General features: G+C 50.8%; 1 protein-coding gene across 1 annotated transcript in view; it reads left to right on the top strand.

Annotated features, from left to right (window-relative positions):
* The window catches only part of FAM83F (family with sequence similarity 83 member F), a 29682-nt gene extending 15289 nt beyond the window's left edge, over window positions 1-14393 (top strand). The window contains exons 2-5 of the mRNA XM_063076404.1: window positions 4865-5032; window positions 5579-5700; window positions 6799-7490; window positions 14344-14393. Coding sequence (XP_062932474.1) covers window positions 4865-5032; window positions 5579-5700; window positions 6799-7490; window positions 14344-14393 — 1032 coding nt within the window. The remainder of the gene's footprint in view (window positions 1-4864; window positions 5033-5578; window positions 5701-6798; window positions 7491-14343) is intronic.
* Window positions 14394-20779: the final 6386 nt, after the last annotated feature.

Here is a 20779-nt window from a genome sequence, read left to right as displayed (position 1 = left end):
GCCCAATGCTGAGGACCTGAATGTCAAGCAGGGCCCTCCAAGACCAAAGCGGAGAGTAATATCACTTCTCCACAGCTGGATTGCAGGAGTCAGAGAGCAATCAATTTTTTTTTCTTCTACCGATATTTCATTGTTTAATTGGTAGTGACGCAGATGGCTGGCTCTCACCAGGGTGGCTCAGACTGAGCCTCCTGAAAGCTGGGCCCTGGGGACTGCCACCTCTCCTCATTTCCTAGGTAGGTGGGGGTGAGGGCAGGCCAGCTTCCCTACTTACTTTTTCAATCTCAAGACAAAAGTCAGAGTATGAATCCAAGAGGCACTTCTGTGAACCAGTCAGGCAGTCCTCAGCAACATGAATCAACTTTGAGCTGGATGCTTGGAGAGTTTGGAAGTGAGAGGACAGTGGGCTGTGGCCTCCTGCAGCACTTGGGAGATGTCAGGAGCACTAGGAGATGGTGGGAAAGTTTCCAGGAACCGTGTTTCTGATGGGATGAAGCCTGAACCCTGCAGCATCCCGTTAAAACCCTCCATGATCCAGGCCAACCCCTGTACCTACCCGATACCTACCCTGAACTGCACCAGGCCAACTGGAGGACTTGGATGTGGTTTTTGTTCATTTGGTCAGTTGGCTTTTTTGGGCCTCTCAAGTGCAAAGAGCTGATTTTGTACCTCAGTTCACAGTACATTGCCATCATCAATCCGTGGAAGGATCCTGTAATTTTACCTTCACCTTCTCTCCACTTTTATAGGCAGCCACCCTCATTTGTTCAGCATATGTCCTTGGACATGCTTGAAAAACATGTAATATTATTTTATGTAGTGTGTTTTTATTTACATAAATAGTATTAGGCTATAGATCTCATTCCTCAACATTTTAAATTTAACTATCCACTTTAAAAAGAACTATCCAAGTTACTTCATGTGGATGCTAACTCATTGTTATCCCAAAGACAGTCATAGTGAATGTTTTTGTTCCTGCCCTCTAAAAGTATGTAGTAAGACATAGTACAGAGCCATGGTAATAAGAATTGGAGTACTGAGGTAGGAAGGAACTGACATAGACCAATGGAAAAGAATGGTGAGACCAGAAATATATATACACACACACTGTCCCTTGGTATCCACAAGGAGCAGCGGATACCAAAATCCATGAATGCTCAAGTCAATTAGTCTTCTCTTTGTATCTGTGGTTTCTGCATCAGTGGATTCAACCAACCATGGATTGAAGTATTTTTGATTATTGTTGGAATAGAAGAAACCTATTGATTTTTGTAAGTTTTTCTTATATCTGGCAATCTTGCTGAGTTCTATTATTCTAATAGTTTTTCTCTTGATTCTACTGGGTTTTCTATGAAAATTATATCATCTCTAAATACTGGTAGTTTTGTCCCTTCTAACCCTTATATCTCTTCATTTCTTTTTCTTGTCTTATTGCAGTGGTCAGGACCTCCAATTCTATGTTGAATAGTGGTGCGAGTGAGTGTCAGTATCCTTGACTTGCCCAGGACTTACAGGGAATGCATGTTAAGTTTCTCTGCTAAATAAAATGTTTTGTGTGGGTTTCTGGTAGACAGATTTTACTAATTAAGTAAGATACTTTCTATTCTTAGTTTTCTGAGAATTTTAATCACAAATAGGAATCTAGCTTTATCAAATACTTAAAAATTTTTTTGATAATATATGATTTCTTCCTCCTTGGCCCCATAAACATTATAAATTAAAATTATAGATTTTGTGATGTTGAATCATCCTTACATTCCTAAGATAAACCTTACTTGATTATGGTATATTATGTTTAGTTTGCCTTTTTTAGTGTATTATCCATGGCATTTGCATTTTCAAATTCTTTAATGTGTAATTTGTTTTAATATTCTTTTTACCGTTTTTACTATTCTTAAATCTTTATTATGTCTGTAGTTATTTTTCCTTTTTCATTCAGTATTTTATTTGCATCTCTTCTTTTTGTCAGTCTTACCAGAGGTTTGTCTATCTTGTTTACTCTTTTTAAAGAACCAGGTTTTGAGTCACTGTTTCTAAAATATCTTATGGCAGTCCCATCTCTGTCAAGCAGTAAAATGAAGACTCTGCAGTCAGGTAGACCTGAGTTTCTTGCTCTGCCACATCCTAGCTTGGACACATTACTTTGCCCCTCTGCGTTTACTTCTGCAGTTGTAAAATGAGAATAACAATCCTTCCTCATAGTTGTGAGGATCAGATTAGAAAATTTACCCAAGGGCCAGCCCGTGGCTCACTTGGGAGAGTGCGGTGCTGATAACACCAAGGCCGTGGGTTCGGATCCCATATAGGGATGGCCGGTTAGCTCACTCGGGAGACCGTGGTGCGGACAACACCAAGTCAAGGGTTAAGATCCCCTTACTGGTCATCTTTAAAAAAAAAAAAAAAAGAAAGAAAAAAGAAAATTTACCCAAAGCATGAAACAGCCTGGTATGCACTAAAAATGTTTAGTATCTGTTAATTCCCATCCTCAGTGCCTGTATTGCACTGAGAGAGAGAGAGAGTATGCGTGCGTGTGTGTGTGGGTGTGTGGGTGTGTGTGTGTGTGTGTGTGTGTGTGTGTGTGTGTGTGTGTGTGTGTGTGTAAAAGAGAGAGACAGAGAGATAGAGATTGATTGCTTTTAAGGAATTGGCTCATGGGATTGAGGAGATGCAAGTCCCAAATCTACAGGGTAGGCTGTCAGGCTGGAGACCCAGGGAACAGTCACAGTCAGAGTCCAAAGGCAGTCTGCTGGCAGAATTACCTCTTGTTCTGGGGAAGTCAGTCTTTGTTCTGTTAAGGCCTTCAATAACTGGATGAGACCCACTCACATGGAGGGTAATCTGCTTTACTTGAAGTTTACTGATTTAAATGTTAATCTCGTCCAAAAAACAACAACAACACCTTCATAGAAACATCCAGAATAGTGTTTGACCAAATATCTGAGCACCGTGACCCAGCCAAGATAACACAGAATTAACCATCATAGTGCCTTTGTGCTGTGTCCTTAGCCTGAAGTGCCCACCTCGTAGGCTCCTGCTAGGCCATGTGGTACCTGAGGTAGGTTAGAAAAAGGTGTCCTTTCCTCAGGCAGGCACAGCTCCCACTCATCTCCTCAGCCCAGTGCCCATGTGCAGGGCACACTCCTGCATAGCCGCCCAGTCAACTTCCCTGCTTGGTTTTCCTCCCTGCTTGTTTCTCATGATGCCCAGAGGCTTCCCGTTCTTTAGGTTTCATTCCCCTCAGTGGAGTCTTTCTGGTCTCCCCTGGCTGGACATACTATTTCTCTCTTTCTGTTTTTCTCTTGCTCTCTCCCTCCCACAACCCATATCACATGTTATATGTGCAACTTTTAAGGCATCTATCTCATTTCATTTATGTCTTAGTTTTGGGTTTTTTTGTTTGTTTGTTTGTTTGTTTGCAAATGTCTCCTCATTCCACTTGGATTAACCCCTTGAAGTTAGCAGTTGCAGCTTATCTGTCTTTAGATCGATCCTCACTCTGCCTGTGGGGCTCAGTAAGCATTCATATTTATATGACTGATTATCAAAAGAAGAGCTATGGAGAGTCTTAAATGATTCTGTATGATGGTGGGGGACCAGGAATCTTTACAGGCAGGGGCGATGGTGGAGCACATGTGCAAAGGTGGTGCTGGTGATGATGACTGTGACCGTAATGGAGACTTATTGAGCTTACCGTGTGCCAGCCACTGTGCTAAGTACTTTTGTGGTTTATCTCACTCAGTCCTCACGACACCCCTTTGAGATAGGTACTGTTATTACCTCTACTTTGCTGCCGAGGAAGCCAGGGCACTGACAAGCCAGCTGTAAAACTGGTGTACAAGGCCTGGTCTAACTTTAGAGTCCATGCTTTCGGTTATGACAGCAAGCAGACTCCTTCAACTGTATAGCAGCTACCTACCAGTTACTGAGGACTTACTACATACCAGGCATTATATTTGATGCTTTACAGATGTTATCCCTAATCCTCACGGCAAATGTATAAAGTGCAGGGTATGCCCACTTGCAGATGAGAAAACAGTCTCATTGAGGTTAAGTGACTTGCCTAAGGTCACATAAACAGAGGGTGTTGGTTCCAAAGTTCAAACCAGACCTCTTGTAACCCAAAGCCAAGGCCCTTTGCTCTGCATCATGTGCACAGTGTTTGGGGCCAACAAGGAAACACTTGTGGCTGGAGTGAAGGCTGCAGCTAAGGTTAGAAAGGCAGATCTGCATCAGGCTGCAAAAGGCCTCACTTTCCAGCATGGACAATCAGGATGGGCTTTTGTAAATGAAGGGTCCTAAGCAGTGACCATGATTTGAGGATGGGGTGGGAGGGCTGGCTGCTGGAGGCCAGGGGAATCCAAGCCAACTGGAGCTCTGCCCAGATCTGTGCCTGGGGAATCACAGGTCTTTGCACAGCTGCAGGGAGATCAAAGCACTCAGACCTGCTGAGAAAGTGATGTTTGAGCAGATCAGTGACTTATGGAAATGAGCCCATCCCTTGCATCTCAGCCATGGCCTCTCCTGTGCCTCCTTGTTTCCCAAGGGCATCAGGAGCAACTTTGCTTAGCCTCCTAGGTCTCCCCCAATGTGACTTCTGAAGAGCTGCTGGAAAAAAAATTCCCAGGATGGGGGTGGTGGGAATTTGTCCAGGGTGAAGTACAGCTTAATCTGCACCCTCAGGCCCTTCTCTTCTCCTGGGCTCAGAAGTGCTCAGAGGTGGGTAGGGGTGCAGTGAACCCAGGAGTGGTGCAGGAGTGGTTTTTGACTCTTGGTCACCCTAGGGTAAGCTGGTCCTCTCTGGGCAGAGTGTGTCTCTGTGGGTGTATAGTCATAATTTGCCTCACTAGTGCCCTTCCCTGTCTAGGTCATTGCTGTGGTCATGGACCTTTTCACTGATGGTGATATCTTTCAAGACATTGTAGATGCTGCCTCTAGGCGCCGAGTCCCAGTGTATATCATCCTGGATGAGGCAGGAGTGAAGTATTTCCTGGAAATGTGTCAGGGCCTGGAACTCACTGACTTCCGTATTCGGGTAAGTTACACTGGGGCAGGGGCTGGGCAGGAGATGAGGTGCAGATTCCCTCTGCCCCTTCCTCTAGCTCTTCTTTCTGCCTCCTCCCCAGTTCAGGGGCTCAGGTGAACTTCAAGATCTCAACCTTTTTCCTTATGTCTAAAAGCCTTGACTCATGAACTGATAATTACATGCCCAGCTTTTTAAATTTTATCCAAGGCTGCTGAAGTTGAAGGGGGCAACTGTGGCCCAGTCTTGGGGCGCTCAGCCTCCAGAGCCTGACATCACTATTGGGTTCAAAGTTAGGGCTGTCTTCTGGGGAGCTTTGGGAACAGGCAGGAACTTCCCTGGTCTTGTCTATGCCCAAAGTGAGATTTGGTGACTTCTTCCTTCTCTCCAAATTGGGTTCCATATGTAAGGCTATAGGAAGAAGAGAGCCTAACAAAGATAGGAGCCCATAGGCAGGGCCCATGGACAAGAGGGCTCTTCCCCTACCCAAGCAAAGACTTGGTGCAGAGCCTGGTAGGCCCTACAAACTGGGTGACGGTGCTCTTCTCTTCTCAACAGAACATTCGTGTTCGTTCTGTGACAGGCGTTGGCTTCTACATGCCCATGGGGAAGATCAAGGGAACCCTGTCATCAAGGTTCCTGATGGTGGATGGTGACAAAGTGGCCACTGGATCGTACAGGTGAGTTAATCAGAGAAGAGCCAAGGAGACCTTTATTCATGGTAATTGTTCAGGAAAATGCTAGACTGGAGCCTCCATTGTCAGGAGTTTTAAAGATGTCTTGTCTGACCCAATGGTGGAGAACAGCTTCCTGCCCAGTCTTTTCCCTCAAACTTTCTGGGTGATGGATTATTCTAGAAAGAAGGTCAACTCTTGCCAGGCGTTAAGCACCACCTGCTTTTCATGGTCCACAGCAACCAGTTACAGTTATGAGGCTAGGTGTTAGATGGGATAAACAGGAAGTAGAATGGACCGGATCTGGGAAAGAAAGGTGAAGGTGTGGTGTGGAGGAAATGTCTCCAGAATTTTGATTTCAAAGTAAATTACCAGGAGTATGACAGACTATATTTGTGCAGTCTCTCCCCTCCCAGTAAATTGAAATCTAGTTGAGGAGAAGAGATCTGAGCCCATGAAACAGTTAGTAAATGGCATAAGTCCTCTTACTTATGGTTAAAGTATGGATTCTTGCAGATACTAAGTGCACTAAAAATTCAGAGAGGAACCAGCAAGGAATGGAGTAATATCAACAGCAGAGGCAGCTGCAGCTACTGTTTATTAAATGTGTCTTTGTCCTAGGTACTGAGCTAAATGTTTTATAGAAGTTATTTCACTTGAGCCTCACAACAACTCCATGAGTATGGGTCCTGCGGGCTTCATTTTACAAAGCACACGAGGGTAGAAACCAGGTTTGAATCCAGGCCTGACTTCTCATGCCCTTTTCCTGCATCTGCTGCCTTCTTTCTGCCTTTGAGGCTATGACCTGGGAAAAGGGAAGATTTGGGGTGGTGGCTGGCTAGCTTAGTTGGTTAGAGTACAATGTTATAACACCAAGGTCAAGGGTTCAGATCCCCAAACCGTCCAGCTGCCAAAAAGAAAAGCATGGATTTGGGTCAGTGGAGGGAGGGCGGTCTGGCACAAAGCCAGAGAGGTGCCTTCCACTGGGCAGCGATGAGTCTGGCCACAGTGGTAGGTCAGGGCAGTGGGATATTGAGGTGGCTGCAGGCAGGGCGAGGGAGAGGCCTAGACACGTGTCTTGCTTTTCTGTCCCCACGTTCTCAGGTTCACTTGGAGTTCCTCCTACTTGGACAGGAACCACCTCCTCCTGCTGACAGGGCAGAACGTGGAGCCCTTCGATGTAGAGTTCCGAGAGCTGTATGCCATCTCCGAGGAGGTGGACTTGTACCGGCAGCTGGGCCTGGCAGGAGGTGCAGGCAGGCACCTCAACTACTCCTCCACCGTGGCTCGTAAGCTTATCAACCCCAAGTATGCCTTGGTGTCAGGCAGCCGCCACCCGCCAGGGGAGATGATGCGCTGGGCTGCCCGGCAGCAGCGGGAGGCCAGAGGCAATGCAGAGGGGCAGGAGGAGGGCAGCGGAGGTGGCGAGTCGGCCCGGCGCTTGGAGAGCTTCCTGAATGACCTGGTTACGGTGGAGCAGGTGCTGCCCCCCATAGAGCCCATTCCCTCGGGAGAGCTGAGCCGGAAGGATGGCAGGATGGTTTCTCACGTGCACATAGACCTGAAGCCCAAATCCCGGGAGGCACTTACCCGAAATGGCAAGGGAGAAGCTGCCAATGGGGAGGCCACTCCAGCCAAGGAGGGCAAGCGCTTTAGCAGCAGGTTCCTGAGTCGACGGGCCAAGAGGCCCGCAGCGCCCAATGGCACAACCAGCCCCCTCTCCACCAAGACCTTTGCCGAAGCAGAGATTCTGCTGGGGAAGAGGGCCAATGAGGGTTCCAGTGCTGACATCTCAGGTGAGCCCCTCTGCCCAGTGCCGCCCCAGCCTTGCATCTGGCCCTTATCGAGGAGCATTGCCACATATCTGCAGAGGGGTAGCTTGCTGTCCTGGAGACAGCAGGAGCTCTGGGCTCAGAGGGTCCTCAGTTTCCATCTTGGCTCTGGCCTGTATCTAACTTGTCGACTGGTGCAAGTCGCTGCAATTCGGAGTTTCCATTTCCTCTTCTCTGAAAGGGGAGAAGGTTGCATGCCCTGCTGTTCTGAGAATATGAAATGCTCAGGACAGTGCTGGGCATGGAGTAGTCCAAGAGCTTTTATAACTACTGCAAGAGGGCTTTCAGATCGGCCCTCCCAGTAGCTTAAGAGGATCATGTAAGCTTAGAAAGTTTCTCCTTTGGAGATGAAGAAACAGAAGAAGCACAGCATAGCTGGGTGGCAGGTCCAAGGCTCAAGCCCTGGCTCTGGGTTTAGGGCTCTTTCTAGCAAACCTTGTTCCTTGCCAGGTCACCCGTCATCAGGACCTAACCTGGCCAAATATACGCCACCCCACCCCCTTGCCCCACCAATGCGCTGACCCACTTTCCTCTCTTTTGTCATTAGTCTGACTTGGTTTTTCCACGTGCCTATCATGAGTAGTGTTGGCCATGCTGCTTGCCCTCTGGGAGAAAGTGTCCCTGGTGGTAGCATCTTTCTGGCTATCTCTCTGAGATCCCTAGAGGCCTTGGCCTTTGCTTCTTTTTGTGGAGCACTCTCCAGTGTGGCCTTTGAGAAGGCTGGTGGTGACAGCCAGGGCTGCTGTGGTGCCTTTCTTATCTTGGCATCTGTGAATGGGAGGGGTCTTCGTGCTGGGATTTCTCCTTCTGCTTATGGGGCTTTGCCGCAAAGAGAACTGGGCTCCCTGGCTGGCCAGGTAGGTGATGGCAGAGCCTGAGGTCTTGTCCTGGGCAGCCTGGGGGCATTCAGGACTCATGCACCCCCACAGCCCTAGCTGGGGCCAGATCGTGAGTGGCTTGAGAACAGAGACCCCAACCATCCCTCCTCTGTTGATTGCCCAGCACCTATCACAGAGCCTAGCACACTCCGTGTGTTCAGGAAATGTCGGATACGTTTGCTTCCTAAAGTTAGAACCAGCTTGGGCATCTCTGTGGGCACAGCAGGAGCACCAGGGCTTTACCTCCGTGTGCCAGGTCCTACGTACAGGCTCCCTCTCCTTTTGCTCTCACAACACCCCTTCAAGCACAGAGGTGGCAGGTGAATGCTCAGAGAGGTGAGTCCAGTGAACCAGGGGAGGGTGGCTGGCCCCGTTCCCATTCCTCCTGGCTGCCCTTGTGCCAGATGCTGTTGCCACCCTGCTCACTCTTTCTTGCTTGCGGTCCTTGTTTGGAGGAAGGGTTGCCATGGTGAATACCTGGCAGGGAAGGGGGGGAGGGAGGGGGCGAGCCTGACCACAAAATGGGCTGTTTCCCAAGTCCTGGCTGGAAGTGAAGTGGAAGCTTTCTCTTCCTTCAGCCCTTCACCCAGAGGTGCTGTTTCCATAGAAACGCAAGGCCCATTGTCTTGTCCCTTCCCACTGCCTTTAGCTGTCTCTCAGCATTGGATTCCCCTGCTCGGATGACTGGGGCAATTGCTGCCAGTGTCACCAATCTCTGAGTGTTTGTGCATGGTGCCCAGGCCCGTGCCCTCAGGAAGCTCCTCTCCAGAGTGCCTGACACCTGGACAGAGAGAGAGAAAAGAGGGAGGGTGAGAGTGCACCAGCACACAGCCAGGAAGGTCCGAGGGCTGCCCGGAAGGATCACCCTGTTCCTTCTCCATCCTTTAGAAGAGACACAGAACAGCTTCGTCCAGCACAAACTGTGCCCACTGGGATGGGCATCCTATGCCTGAGGCCTTGACATTCAAGTTCCCTAGTGAGACTTTTTCTCTCCCTTCCTCTTTCTTCCCTCAAAGGCAGGGAAGAGAAGCAGTAGCTCCTCTCCTAGGAGGCCCTTTTCTTCTGCCTCCCAAATGTTGGCATGCAGATGTCCCCCTCCCCCACCCCTGCCTCTGGCAGCAGCAGCTAAGCAGCTAGGACTGTGTGTGTGACAGGGTTGCACTTCTGCCAGCGTGGGCCCCTAAGGTAGAAACGAGTAGTCCCAGTACTATTGGAGCTGCTGTCTGGGAGGAAATCACTTTAGCTTCTGCCTTAGGGCCCTCCATCCAGGAAAGGAATCCCCTTCCCACACAGAACATTCAGAATAGCCCAAACATGTTGCTCTAGTACCCCTGGATACATCCTTCCCCTCCCTGGGCCTCTTTCCTCCTCTAGAAGGGGAGGGGGTAAGCTACGGTCTCTTTGAGTTCAGATTCTGACTGTCCTTTCTGTCTCTGTTGCCCTCTTGTCAAGGGAGAATCCGGTGGATGACGGGATGGGTGGAAGAGAGAAAAATAGAAAAAACCCAAGAGCTGACAGCCTGTGAAATTGCTTGATAAGGAGTATATAGTTGTCAAACAGCATGTAAATTTTTGCAAAACCAGGTGTGGCCCTTGGGAGAACCTTACAAAATCGCTTCCTTTGGGGTGGGGTATTCAGCTGGCGGCTGGCAGGGGGGTCAGGGGGAAGCTGCCCAGTGGTTTGAAGGCTCACAGCCCCCTCTAGTGGCAGAAGCTGGGAGCCTTTTGCTTTTGGTCTTTCAGCTAGACCCTGCTCCTGCACTGGGTGCACTTAGCACCTTTCCTCAAGCTTGTCACCTGTGCCATCTGGGAGCTCAGAGAGAAGCTTAGGGCAGGGATCCCAAACCTCAGAGAGCAGCAGTCAGTGGAGGGTCTCATTAAAAATGCAATGAATAGAGTCTACTGCTGGGCTGGGCTCAGGAATCTGCATTTTAGACAGGGCCCTGATTTTCCTATGTGGTTCTCCGATGCAGGGAGTCCTCAGACCAACAGACTACACAGTGACACAGAGGAGACTCAGACAAGATCCTGCCCTCAGGGGACTGGCAGGCTGGGGGGGAAGTTCCAGGTGCTGTGTCCAAAACCCCACCCAGTATCCCCATTGAGATCGCTGGGAAATGGCCTACACTTTTGAAGAAAGTTAAGACACGGTGTTACATGATTTCACAGAGAACTCATGTAGTCCTTACAACCATCCTGCCTGATGGCAGCATCTCACAAACAAGATCCCTGAGGTTCAGAGAGGTGAGCCCCTGTGTCCATGGTCACGCAGTGAAGAGAGCACAGTGTGGTCTCCTGCCTCCCAGGGCCTTCTGCAAAGCATTAGGGCTGTCTCTGGAAGGCTAGGGTTGGCACCATTTCCCTACGTGTTGAAAGGTTGGAAGAGCCAGAGGCCTGAATATAGGATTGACCTTCCTCCTGCTATCCTACCAGCCAAGAGGAAGGTGGGAGTGACAGCTGACCTCCCAGGGTACCTCTGCATCATTACCTTCCTGAGACCCCTGGGGCCGTGCTCTTCTTCCCAGAGTCCTCTGAGGCACCTGCAGTGACATACCTTTCCAGAACTCTCCTGGGTTCCCCTGATTCATGTGTGGATGGGCCCCCCTGGCTGGCAGCATGATCTGGATCTGTAGAGCTGTGGCCACTGTGCTCCTGGATTTGGGGACTTCTGCTTCTCTTGTGTCATCTCTGGGTGCTGGAGGTCTCAGATCTCTCTCCTGGAAACCTTGGTCCCTGTCAGGAATGGCATGTCAGGAGAGTGCTTTGTGGGTTCAGAGTTTCATAAGGATCTGTGGGTCCCCACTTCCAGAGTAAGTCTACCCAAGTGCTGTCTTATCAAGGCGGGGTTTCAAAACTCGGTGTTACCGTTGAGGAGCGTGGACCAGCCACAACTGGTATTTGGAAGCTGCAGTCTGATCTGATACACCTAATCACCTCTACCAGTGGGCGTTCCAACAGCACAGGAGAGGGGAGCACAGTGAGGTTTTCCTCGTGGCCAATCCCACTCTGCTCTAGAGAAGAGGCAGGTGTCCTTACTCTTATTGGCAGATGTCATAATCTCTCTGTCCTACTTTCTCTTGAGCCTGGCCAAGGCTGATGTCCACATCTTGGGAAGACAGTAGGTGAGTGACTCACCCAGTCAATGTCTGTTGCTGCTGCTGTCAGTACTGTTGTTCTAGGATTGTCTGAACCCTGAAGTAGCTTGCCATTGCCTGCTCGTTCACTTTACTTAAGAAATATACAGGTTGAATATCCCTTATCTGAAAGGCTTGGGACCGTAAGTATTTCAGATTTGGGATTTCTTTGGATTTTGGAATATTTGCAGAATACATACCAGTTGAGCATCCCTAATCCGAAAATCCAAAATCTGAAATGCTCCAATGAGAATTTTCTTTGAGTGTCATGTCATCACTTTAGAAGTTTTGGATTTTGCAGCATTTTTCGATTTGGGATATTCAGATTAGGGATGCTCAACCTGTATACTTATGAAATGTCCGCTCCGTGCCAGGCATTGTTCTAAGTTCCGGGTACAGCAGTGAACAGAGTGAACCAAGAACTCCATGCCATCATGGGCATGATATACTGAGGAGAGATGGCGCAGGGGAAGGAAGTGACCTTTTTATAAAGGGTGATCGGGGAAGGCCTCTCTGACAGGGACCACTAGAGCAGAGACTTGGATGGAGAGAGCCATGTGGACATCTTGGGGAAGAGTCTTCCACATAAAGGGTATGAGAAGCCCTGAAACCTATAGGAAAGTGAAACCTGTTGTCCTTGTCATGGCCTCCTTATCAGCATCCCCTGCCTCCCTCTCTCCTGTACCACTTTGCCTGCCAGTCGAACCAGACCAACTGGGGGTCCTGGGTGCCCCAGGATGCCCCCTCCCCAGCCCTCACACTGTGCTTCTCCTCTGCATCTGGTAACTCTTCCCTCCCCTTCACACCCCCATTTCAGTCTCACTTCACTGTGACCTGTCCTTGGAAGCTTGACTTTCTCTTATAAAATGTTGGGCTGTAATGTTGGGCTGTCCATGCCCAACATACATGCCACGCATACTTTCAAAAAACATTTTTTTGACTGTGTATTCTTCCCCACGAATCTGAGTGGGTCTGATCTGCCTGTACATGGTAGGCTCCCAGTACATCAGCACTGGAGGAGTGATGAGACACATCCTCAATCCAGTTTCCCTGTCAGAGGCGTGGAAATGAATTCTGTGCATAAGGAATCTCTACTGACTTTTGTGCAGCCTTATAAAATGAGTGGGTACCTGTCCTGGTAAAGACAGGCTCTGCCCCTGCCGGCCTTCTCCAGGAGGTAGCTGGGCAGAGTGTGGGCATTGGAAGCAGGCTCCTCTACCGCGCCTGCCTCCTCTGCCCCTCAGAGCTACACGCCCTCCCCCGCTTCCAGATCTGGAGGTTGATTTGCTTACCTGCCTCCAAAATGCTGTTGCCCCTGGGGCAGAACTCGGCATCTGCTTAGTAGGCCAAGCAAATAAAACAAGCCACTGAGGAGAGGAAGTGGGGATGGGTAATGTCCATTGCAACAGTGAGGGAACTCTGTGATGGCAGAATTCAGTCACTTTAGCAGAACTGTGTCAGACACAGACCTTGGCACCACCGCCAACACTGACTGAGCTCCTGGATCCATCAAGAACTCAGGCAGAGTCATCCATCCCCCCTCCCACCTCCCTCTGGGCAGCCCCCTGTCCAAGTTGGGGCAACACTGATAAGGATGGCTTGACTAGATTCATAGTATGTTCTGAAGAGTTAGTTCCATCAGGCCAGACAAGGCAGCAGTTGAGTACAGAGGGTGAGCACGGCTGGGGGCGGGCCGCCACTACCAGGCCTCCAGGTCGGGCTCTGCTCAGTGTCTCTCCTGCCAGCGGCTCAGGAGAGGAGGCAGATGCCACCTTAATTAAATTCACAGCTGAAGTGATACCAAAGGTGGTGCAAGCGCCAGGGAGACAACCCTTGCTGTGTAGAGAGGAACTGGCAGGAAATAACAGGAGCAATTTCCACCTGGGGAAAGGTAGCCAGCGCTCACTCCCAGGACATCAGCTCCCATGTTCAGCAGCCCGTCACCTCTCAGGTCTCCTCTCAGCTCCTCCTCTGTCCCTCCATAGGTCAGAGAGCAGGGACTCAGCCTAAGAAACTGCCAGCCTCGTTTTGAGATTGTAACGGAGTGGAACTGGGTGGTGGAGGCCTAGAGAAGAGGAGAAATAAGCTTCCCTGGGCTGGAGGAGGGCAGCTTTCCCTCCCCTTCTCTTCTCTCAATGCACTGTGTTCCTCCCTCTTCATCCTCTACCTTAAGACTGCCCCCCTAAGCCGTGTGATCCACCCCACGGTGCCCAGCTCTTAGCCAGCGCTTCTGACCCTTCCTGAGGCATAGGCTTTCCTCTTCCAGCCTAGGCGGCATGCATGGCAGAAGCCAAGGCTGACTTTGGAAGACCAGGCTGTGGCGCTGGCTCTGGGAGCTGTTGGTCCCACTGCTCTGCTGCAGAGTAGGGAAAATGACACCTGGTTCACAGTGGGGCCCGTGAGGATCACCAGAGAGAACGCCCGTGGTGGTGCTTTGTGAGCTATGAAGCTGCATGTGATACTAGCTGCCAGTGAATCACCTCTTGGCAAGAGTTTTAAGTCATTGATTGTAGTTGTTGATTCTGGAGTCCGGATCCTTCCCCCACTCCTCTTGGTCAGGAGATGGCAGGCTCTTGACTTCCCAACCAGTAGGCTTCCTGCTGAGGCTGCCAGGACAGGAAGAATCTTTCCTTTTGCTTTCCTGGGTGCCCTATTGACCTGGTTTCCAGTTCAGCAGCTTGGAAAGGAGACAAAATCCCCAGACCCCCAATCTGAGGTGTGAACAGCACACAGGAAAGGGGCTGGAGGTAAATCTACTGAGCATTTCACTTACGTCCTTCCCTGCCTGTGTCCCTTGTCTCTGCAGGTAAAACAAGTCCCAGTCCTGCCAAGCCCAGCAATTGTGTGATTTCCTGAGTCACAGGACAAAGGAGGACAGGACCTGTGGATGTCCACCTGTCCTGTCCTGTGCTATGGAGAGCACAGGTGGCACCAGTTTGCACACTGGACTCTGACTGGCCTCCTGCCCTGCAGCCTTCATCCTGGCCTCAGGGACCCTGAATCCCAAGTGGGAGGGTCTGAAGCATCTCAAGACTCACACGCCTCCATCAGACTGCCGGTGGCTGAGCAGGGGTCACTGCCGCCTTGTTTACATGAAGTGGAAGCTTGACCCATGTCCACTCTCATTTATGCCTGACTCCTCCCTCTGCTGGGCTAGCCTTCCCCTGCAGGTTCCCAGATGGGGTGAGGGCCATGTCTTTATACCTTGATGGGACAGGGTCTCCAGGGCAGCCCCAGCTTTCCGGCTTCTCCTTCCCTGGGCTTTCTGGTGCTTCTGGTCCTCCCCAAGAGGCTGGTGGTATAAAAGGGATGAGGACGAGGCTCCGAGCCAGGTATCCTGAGTTCTAGGCTTGCTCTAGCCTTTGAACTCAAGTTGGAAAAGGTGGCTGGGACAGCTGGGGGACCAGCTGCTATGGCCTTCCTGGCCCAGCCCCTGCGTCTCCTGCATTACACTCTGAATGGAGTGAGGGGAAGATGCTTCAGCCTCCCCCAGCTGCTGGCAGAGTTGGACACTGCCATTCTGAATCCTCACACTGAGGACTCCTTTCCCTCTGCAGTCCTGGCAGTCTTGGCCCGAGTGGTGCAGGACTCCTTGGCTGCTGCCTGCTGCATGCCTCCATGGGGGCTCTTACAGTGCCTTTACCTGGGACTGCTCCTCCCCTCAACGTGCCTCGCTTTGCAGCCCAAGGCACCAAGAGGGCTTAGCCGAGTGGGCTGGGGGTGTGTGGGAGACAGAACCCCATGGGCAGGAGCGTTTGTCCTTTCCCCCCCACCCTCAAGATGGTTCTTGGTCCCCTTCACCAGTCAGGACTCCCCCAGGTACATTTCAGCCAAAGACTAGCCTCAGCCTCCTGCAAAAAGTCAGGCCCTAGTTTGGAGCCTCAGCTTCCCTGAAGCCAGTTGGCCTAATTACCATGATGCCAGGCCAGAGGAACCAGTAAACAATCCCACACGGTTCCTCCCCACCTGGGTGACTGACAGGGTCTGCAGAGAGAGTTTGTGGATGGACGCGGGAGAAACTGACAAACTGTAGATTCTGAGCCGGCCCTGCCCAGGCAGGGAGATGGAGAGGACCGGAGCCATGGAGGAGCGAAGAGCTGACGCGCCCTGTGAAAGGGCACCTGGTGGCCTTTCTCAGCCTCTAACCCCTGAACCAAACTCCTGTCCTCTTTCTTTCTTCTGAAAAACCCTGAGACACCACTTGCACCTGGGGCACGGGCACAGACGTCTGCAAGGCAGCTGATGTGGGACACAAGAAAGGTGCGCACTGGCTGGGCTACGGTGGACCGGGTGTTCCTTCTCAGAAAGCAGGAAGTGGGGGCAACACCTGGCAGCCGTGCAGGAGAATCTGGTCTTAATAGCAGCGGGGAGGGGATGGGAAAGGAAGGGTGAGGAAGGGATCCTGGCCCACCTCCCTGAGCTTTTGTGAGGATTAAACACTCCTGGGAAGTGCTTCCCTGTGCACTGAAGCCTGGCAGTGTGGCACTTGCTTGTTCTGCGGGGGAGGAGAGGGAGAGGTGGGTGACGAGATGGGGTGGGACACAAAGCGGTCACCCTGAAGGTGTGGGACACAAGATGTGAAAATTACAACAGGGAGAAGACCACCGTTGGTGTGAAGAGTGGACACCTCTGGGGAAGGAACCAGTTTCTAAGTGATTCTGCTGAGGGCTGCCTGTGCCTCCCCTACGGGAGAAGCTGGCCTGCCTTATCACTTTCCCCTCTCCTGACCCCAACAGGCCCAGATCCCTGCCCTGCCATCTAATCTAGGAGGACCCCAGATTGGAAGGTCCAAGGCATGCAGCCTTGAGCCACGCCTTTTTTTGCCTTGGTTTCTCCGTGTGCCATGATGTGGGTTTTTCCCACCTTCTTCATAGAAAGGAAGGGGAGACCACATGTTGAAGAGGAAGCAACCCAGTGTAGTGGGAAGAGTGGTGGTCTGCAAGGCAGGGCACCTCACCCAGCTTCAGGCTCCTCATCCTTACAGAGGTTTGGACCAGATGGTCTCTGGCCCCCTACAGCTCTGAAATGCTCAGGAAAGACTGTAGTCCAAAGATCACTGAGGATCTTGAAGTCATAAAATGCAGCTGTTAGTGTTTGCTGTCTGCGTAAGCTCCAGCCCACTCTGTTCCGCCTCTTGGCTTCTCAGCTTTGAGTATGTCTGCCCTCTGTTCCAGCACTTGCACATACTTTGTGAAATATGCTCTCACTCATCAAATCTCAAGGGTACATCTGGCCTTCCCAGATGGATGGCAAGTTCAAGGGTGGATTGTGCCCTTGGCCCCTGCACAGCAGCTCCCATGAGTTTGGTAATGTTGGAAGGGCTCTAGAAAGAACAGTATGAAAAGGCACTCTCAGTGATGGGCTCTAGCTTCACTGCCCCCCCCTGCGTGCCCCCACATTGCTACCACCATGCTGCTCTCTCACTGAGTCCAGCTTCTCTAGGTTGACTGGTGCAACTCTTTGGGAAGGCTAACCTCCCAATGAGCTGAGCCCCCTGGAGTTGCTACCACCCTGGCTTTGGCCCCATAAAGGCAGGAAGGCTGTCCCTTGAGATTTGGCAACACTTGCCTGTCTCCTTTGTCAGCTGTCTGTCCTCAGGGTATTGTTAGTCCTATCCCCCATCCCACAAGCGTGCATCTGAGACAGCCTCTGCTAGCATTTCTATACTGCCGGTATATAAAGACTAGACAAAAAAGGAGGCCTAAAAATATGGAGGGACGTGGCCAGAGAGAGGAGTAGGGTCTTTTTTTTTTTTTTTTTTTTTTTTTCTTTGCTACTGCGTTACTTTTCTCTCTTTTGTTTATTGAGCACCTACCATATGCCAGTCACTGTGCTGGGTGCTTTAGTCACATGTAGATTTCAAACCAGGAAAACCTCAGCAAAGAGTACTTTACAAAGTTAATAGTTTCCCTGTGTGTTTGGGGAATGAGCCTCATAAACTTGTGTGGTGAGCAGCGCAGGCCATATTATCCCCATTTTTCAGATGAGGAGGTACACGGTTTTCCCCAAGTCCCACATCAAATAAAATGCAGATCTGAGCCTGTTCCTGGAGCTCAGGGTTGCAGCATTAGGGACATATTGGAGCCACAGAATGCTGTTGGGGGAGAAGCTGTCCTATGCATTGTAGGAGGTTTAGCAGCCTCCCTGGCTTCTACCTACTAAATGCCAGTAGCACGCCTCAAGATGAGACAACCAAAAATGTCTTCAGACATTACCAGATGTCCCTGGGGGATAAAATCACCCCAGGTGAGAGTTCGGGCTTTCTACCCTGCAGCCCTGATGGCCGCACAGGCTGCTTCTCTGAAGTGCTTCCGCCTGTAAAGGGGTATCATGACAGAGCACTTCGGCCTAGGGAGGCTGGCTGACTTGCCTAAGGTTTTGCTCTCTGGGACAAGCATAATAGCATCTTCCATGTTTGTTCTGATTACATTGCTTAGCTCTTCACTGCCTGGTACTCCCCAGAACAGGTGTGTTTATGTGCACACATCTGCCTTACTCCACTGAGCTCCCTGTCAGGTTTCCTCCCAATCTGTTCCCCTTCCTTCAGTCTCAGCCACATCCTGCATGGAAAGTGTCATTGGACGTAGCTGCATGTGCCCAGCAGTGGCCCCACCTCCAGAAGCAGCCAGTCTGATGACAGAAAGTCTTCCAAAGTCAAGTCAGGCCAAGCAGGAATTGCTACCTGACTGTCATGACCACATTCTGAATGAACATCAACAAAGCCCTGCAGCAGCTAATTAGCCCTGCCATGTGCTGTGGCTATAGTTCATCATCTGGTAGTGCGCCACGCTCATGCCTTCCTGCCCAAAGGACCCAGTGGCTGTCACTGATTGTCTGTACTGCTGTTCCAGTGGCAGGAGGTTTTCTGCAGAACAGGCACCCCGGGCTCCATGAGCTAAGCCGGAGCAAGGTTGGGAGAGAAGAGCAGGAGATAGGTGCAGATGGGAGAGTGTTCTTAGGCTAAGTAAATTGCAAGATCAGCCCAAAGGCCGCCCAAATATAGGCAGGCCTGAACTTTTCACTCCTCCCCTTGAAGCTTCTGCCCTCCCAGCCACAGACTGAGGAAGGCCCAGCTTCCAGATGCCACGCACTGCTGCCTGGCACAGTAGATACCCCTGTCCTTGGGGTTCCTGAGCCTGGAGACCAACTCTGTGAGCACAGGGGCCTTGTCCATCCTACTCACTGTCGTACCCACATCATCTGCTTGATACCTATTTGATTGAAGACTTGACAGCCACTCAACACAGAGGATAAGCCAGGCTAATACACTTGGAAGGTGTCAGGGTTTCCACAATTGACTTCTAACACTGCACATGGAAGCCAAATGGGATTCTGCTGTCTGCTATTTAATTTCTTAATGACTAGGTTTACAAAGTCCCTCCTGATCTAATCCTTTCCTCTAGGAAGGTTTCCCCTTTCATTGTGAGTCCTAAGCAGTCTTCAACTCTCAGGCCCTCTAGACTGGGTAGAACCTGGTCTTTAGGCCTCTGACTGCTTGGGGATGACCCTGTCTGTGTGCTTCCTTTCAAAAGGCTAGCGTAGAAGCAGGTGAAGACAAGGGCCTCAAGGTGAGGAAATTTGTCCAAAGTCACCCAACAAGTCATGGGAAGGGCTAGAATCTGATTATCTGGACATCCTAGAGCACTTTCACTGTACTGCGCGGCCTCTCCGAGTGACAGCCAGCTGGAAACAAGTTTTCATCCAGAAAAATGGTTAGAAGTTAGGGCATTGACTGCAGCCACTAAAAAGCAGCTTCAGGAACAGATGTCCACACAGAAAGAGACTGGCTAGGACCTGCCACGGAAGCCAGCAAGTGCGTGGGAGCCTGGAGGAGGAAAGGAGCAAAAGGCAGGAACAGGCAGTATGCCTGCAGTGCCCACGGCTCTGTGTGCACCACACGTGCAAAGCACTGTGCCTTGGGATTCTTATTCCTGCTTGCAGCTTTGACTCCCTGGCTTGTCTCTTCTGTGTGTCTTGGGAGTGAGTGGGTGATTGGACAGAGAAAGGCAGTTCACTGCAGCTTTTGGAAGGCTGCATTCATTTGTTCATTCAGTGAATTTTCACTGGGCACCAGGCCTGGGGATACGCAGTGAGTGAGGAAGGCCCTGGTGGAGCTCATGGTTTTAAGGCCACTTGGCTTCATGCCCCTTGTCGTGGCCTTGGCAGAGCGGAGTGGTGGAAAGAGCAGACTCTTCAGAATGGGCAGGCACAGGCTGGAATCCCAACTCTGGAAAAGCTAATGACCCTAGCAAGCCACTTCATGTTCCCAAACTTGTGTTTCCTTGTGTGTCAAGTGGGGATGATCTTGGGACATCTCCTGAGGTTGGGGAGTAATCACGTAAAGCACCCAGCACAGGGGCTCATGCACAGAGGAGCTCAACGAATGGTGGGTCGGAACTGCTGGGGGCATGCTAGATCCAGTGGTTTAGCATTTTCCTCTTGGGACGGTCTTTCCTGGATCCTCTCCCTTGCCTTGCGCCCTCCCTGTATATTTGCCACTTTCATGTTGAGTAGTTGGCACACAGGGCTAAGTACTGTTCACCTGGAGGAAGTTTCAAGGCCCAGGTTTTGACAGAAAGGTGGAGAAAACTTGCCAGCACTGCCACTTGTGGGCAGTTGTTTGGCAGGGACCCGCGTTCCTCTTGTGCATGTCCGTCCCCGCCTCAGAAAAAGGGCCACAGTCTTATCTGGTTGTGCAAAAGGCCCACACCTTTTCTTGATTGATAGGTTTGGGTGAAAAAACCATTTTAGTTTGTTTGGATAATCATTTTATATAAAATACAAATAAAACCTAAACCAAAGAAGCAGAGCATTTCCAGAGCAGCCTGCCAACACTGCACCAAGCCCCTGGGCTTCCCAGGCGGTCCTGGAAGATTCCTGCAGATTCTTCTCCCTCCTCAGCTGTTTTCTAGCCTTTTGTGCTTGTGACTGCAGCCTGGCTGTCTCCCCAGCTGGAGTGGGGGGAGCCGAAGGGCAGGGCTGGGGCTGGGGCCCACCGCGCAGCGTAAGTGGCCCTGAAGAGCAGCCCTCAAAGGAGAACTTCCGTAGAGGAGGCCCTGTGGCTGAAGCACGCGGTGAAAGGCTGACACCTTGTGGCCGGCTGGCAGCACGTGTCCTTCTTCCTCTGGGTCAGATGGCCAGGGCTTTCTGTAAAGGGCCAGAAAGTAAATATTCTAGGCTTTGCAGACATTAGGTGTCTGTCACAACTACTGTCGCAACACTAAAGCAACCACAGACAGTAC

This window comes from Cynocephalus volans, chromosome 12, assembly GCF_027409185.1.
Source record: "Cynocephalus volans isolate mCynVol1 chromosome 12, mCynVol1.pri, whole genome shotgun sequence".
In the NCBI taxonomy this organism is placed as follows: domain Eukaryota; kingdom Metazoa; phylum Chordata; class Mammalia; order Dermoptera; family Cynocephalidae; genus Cynocephalus; species Cynocephalus volans.
The sequence above is the reverse complement of the archived record's forward strand: the minus strand, read 5'-3'. Positions and strand labels throughout refer to the sequence as shown.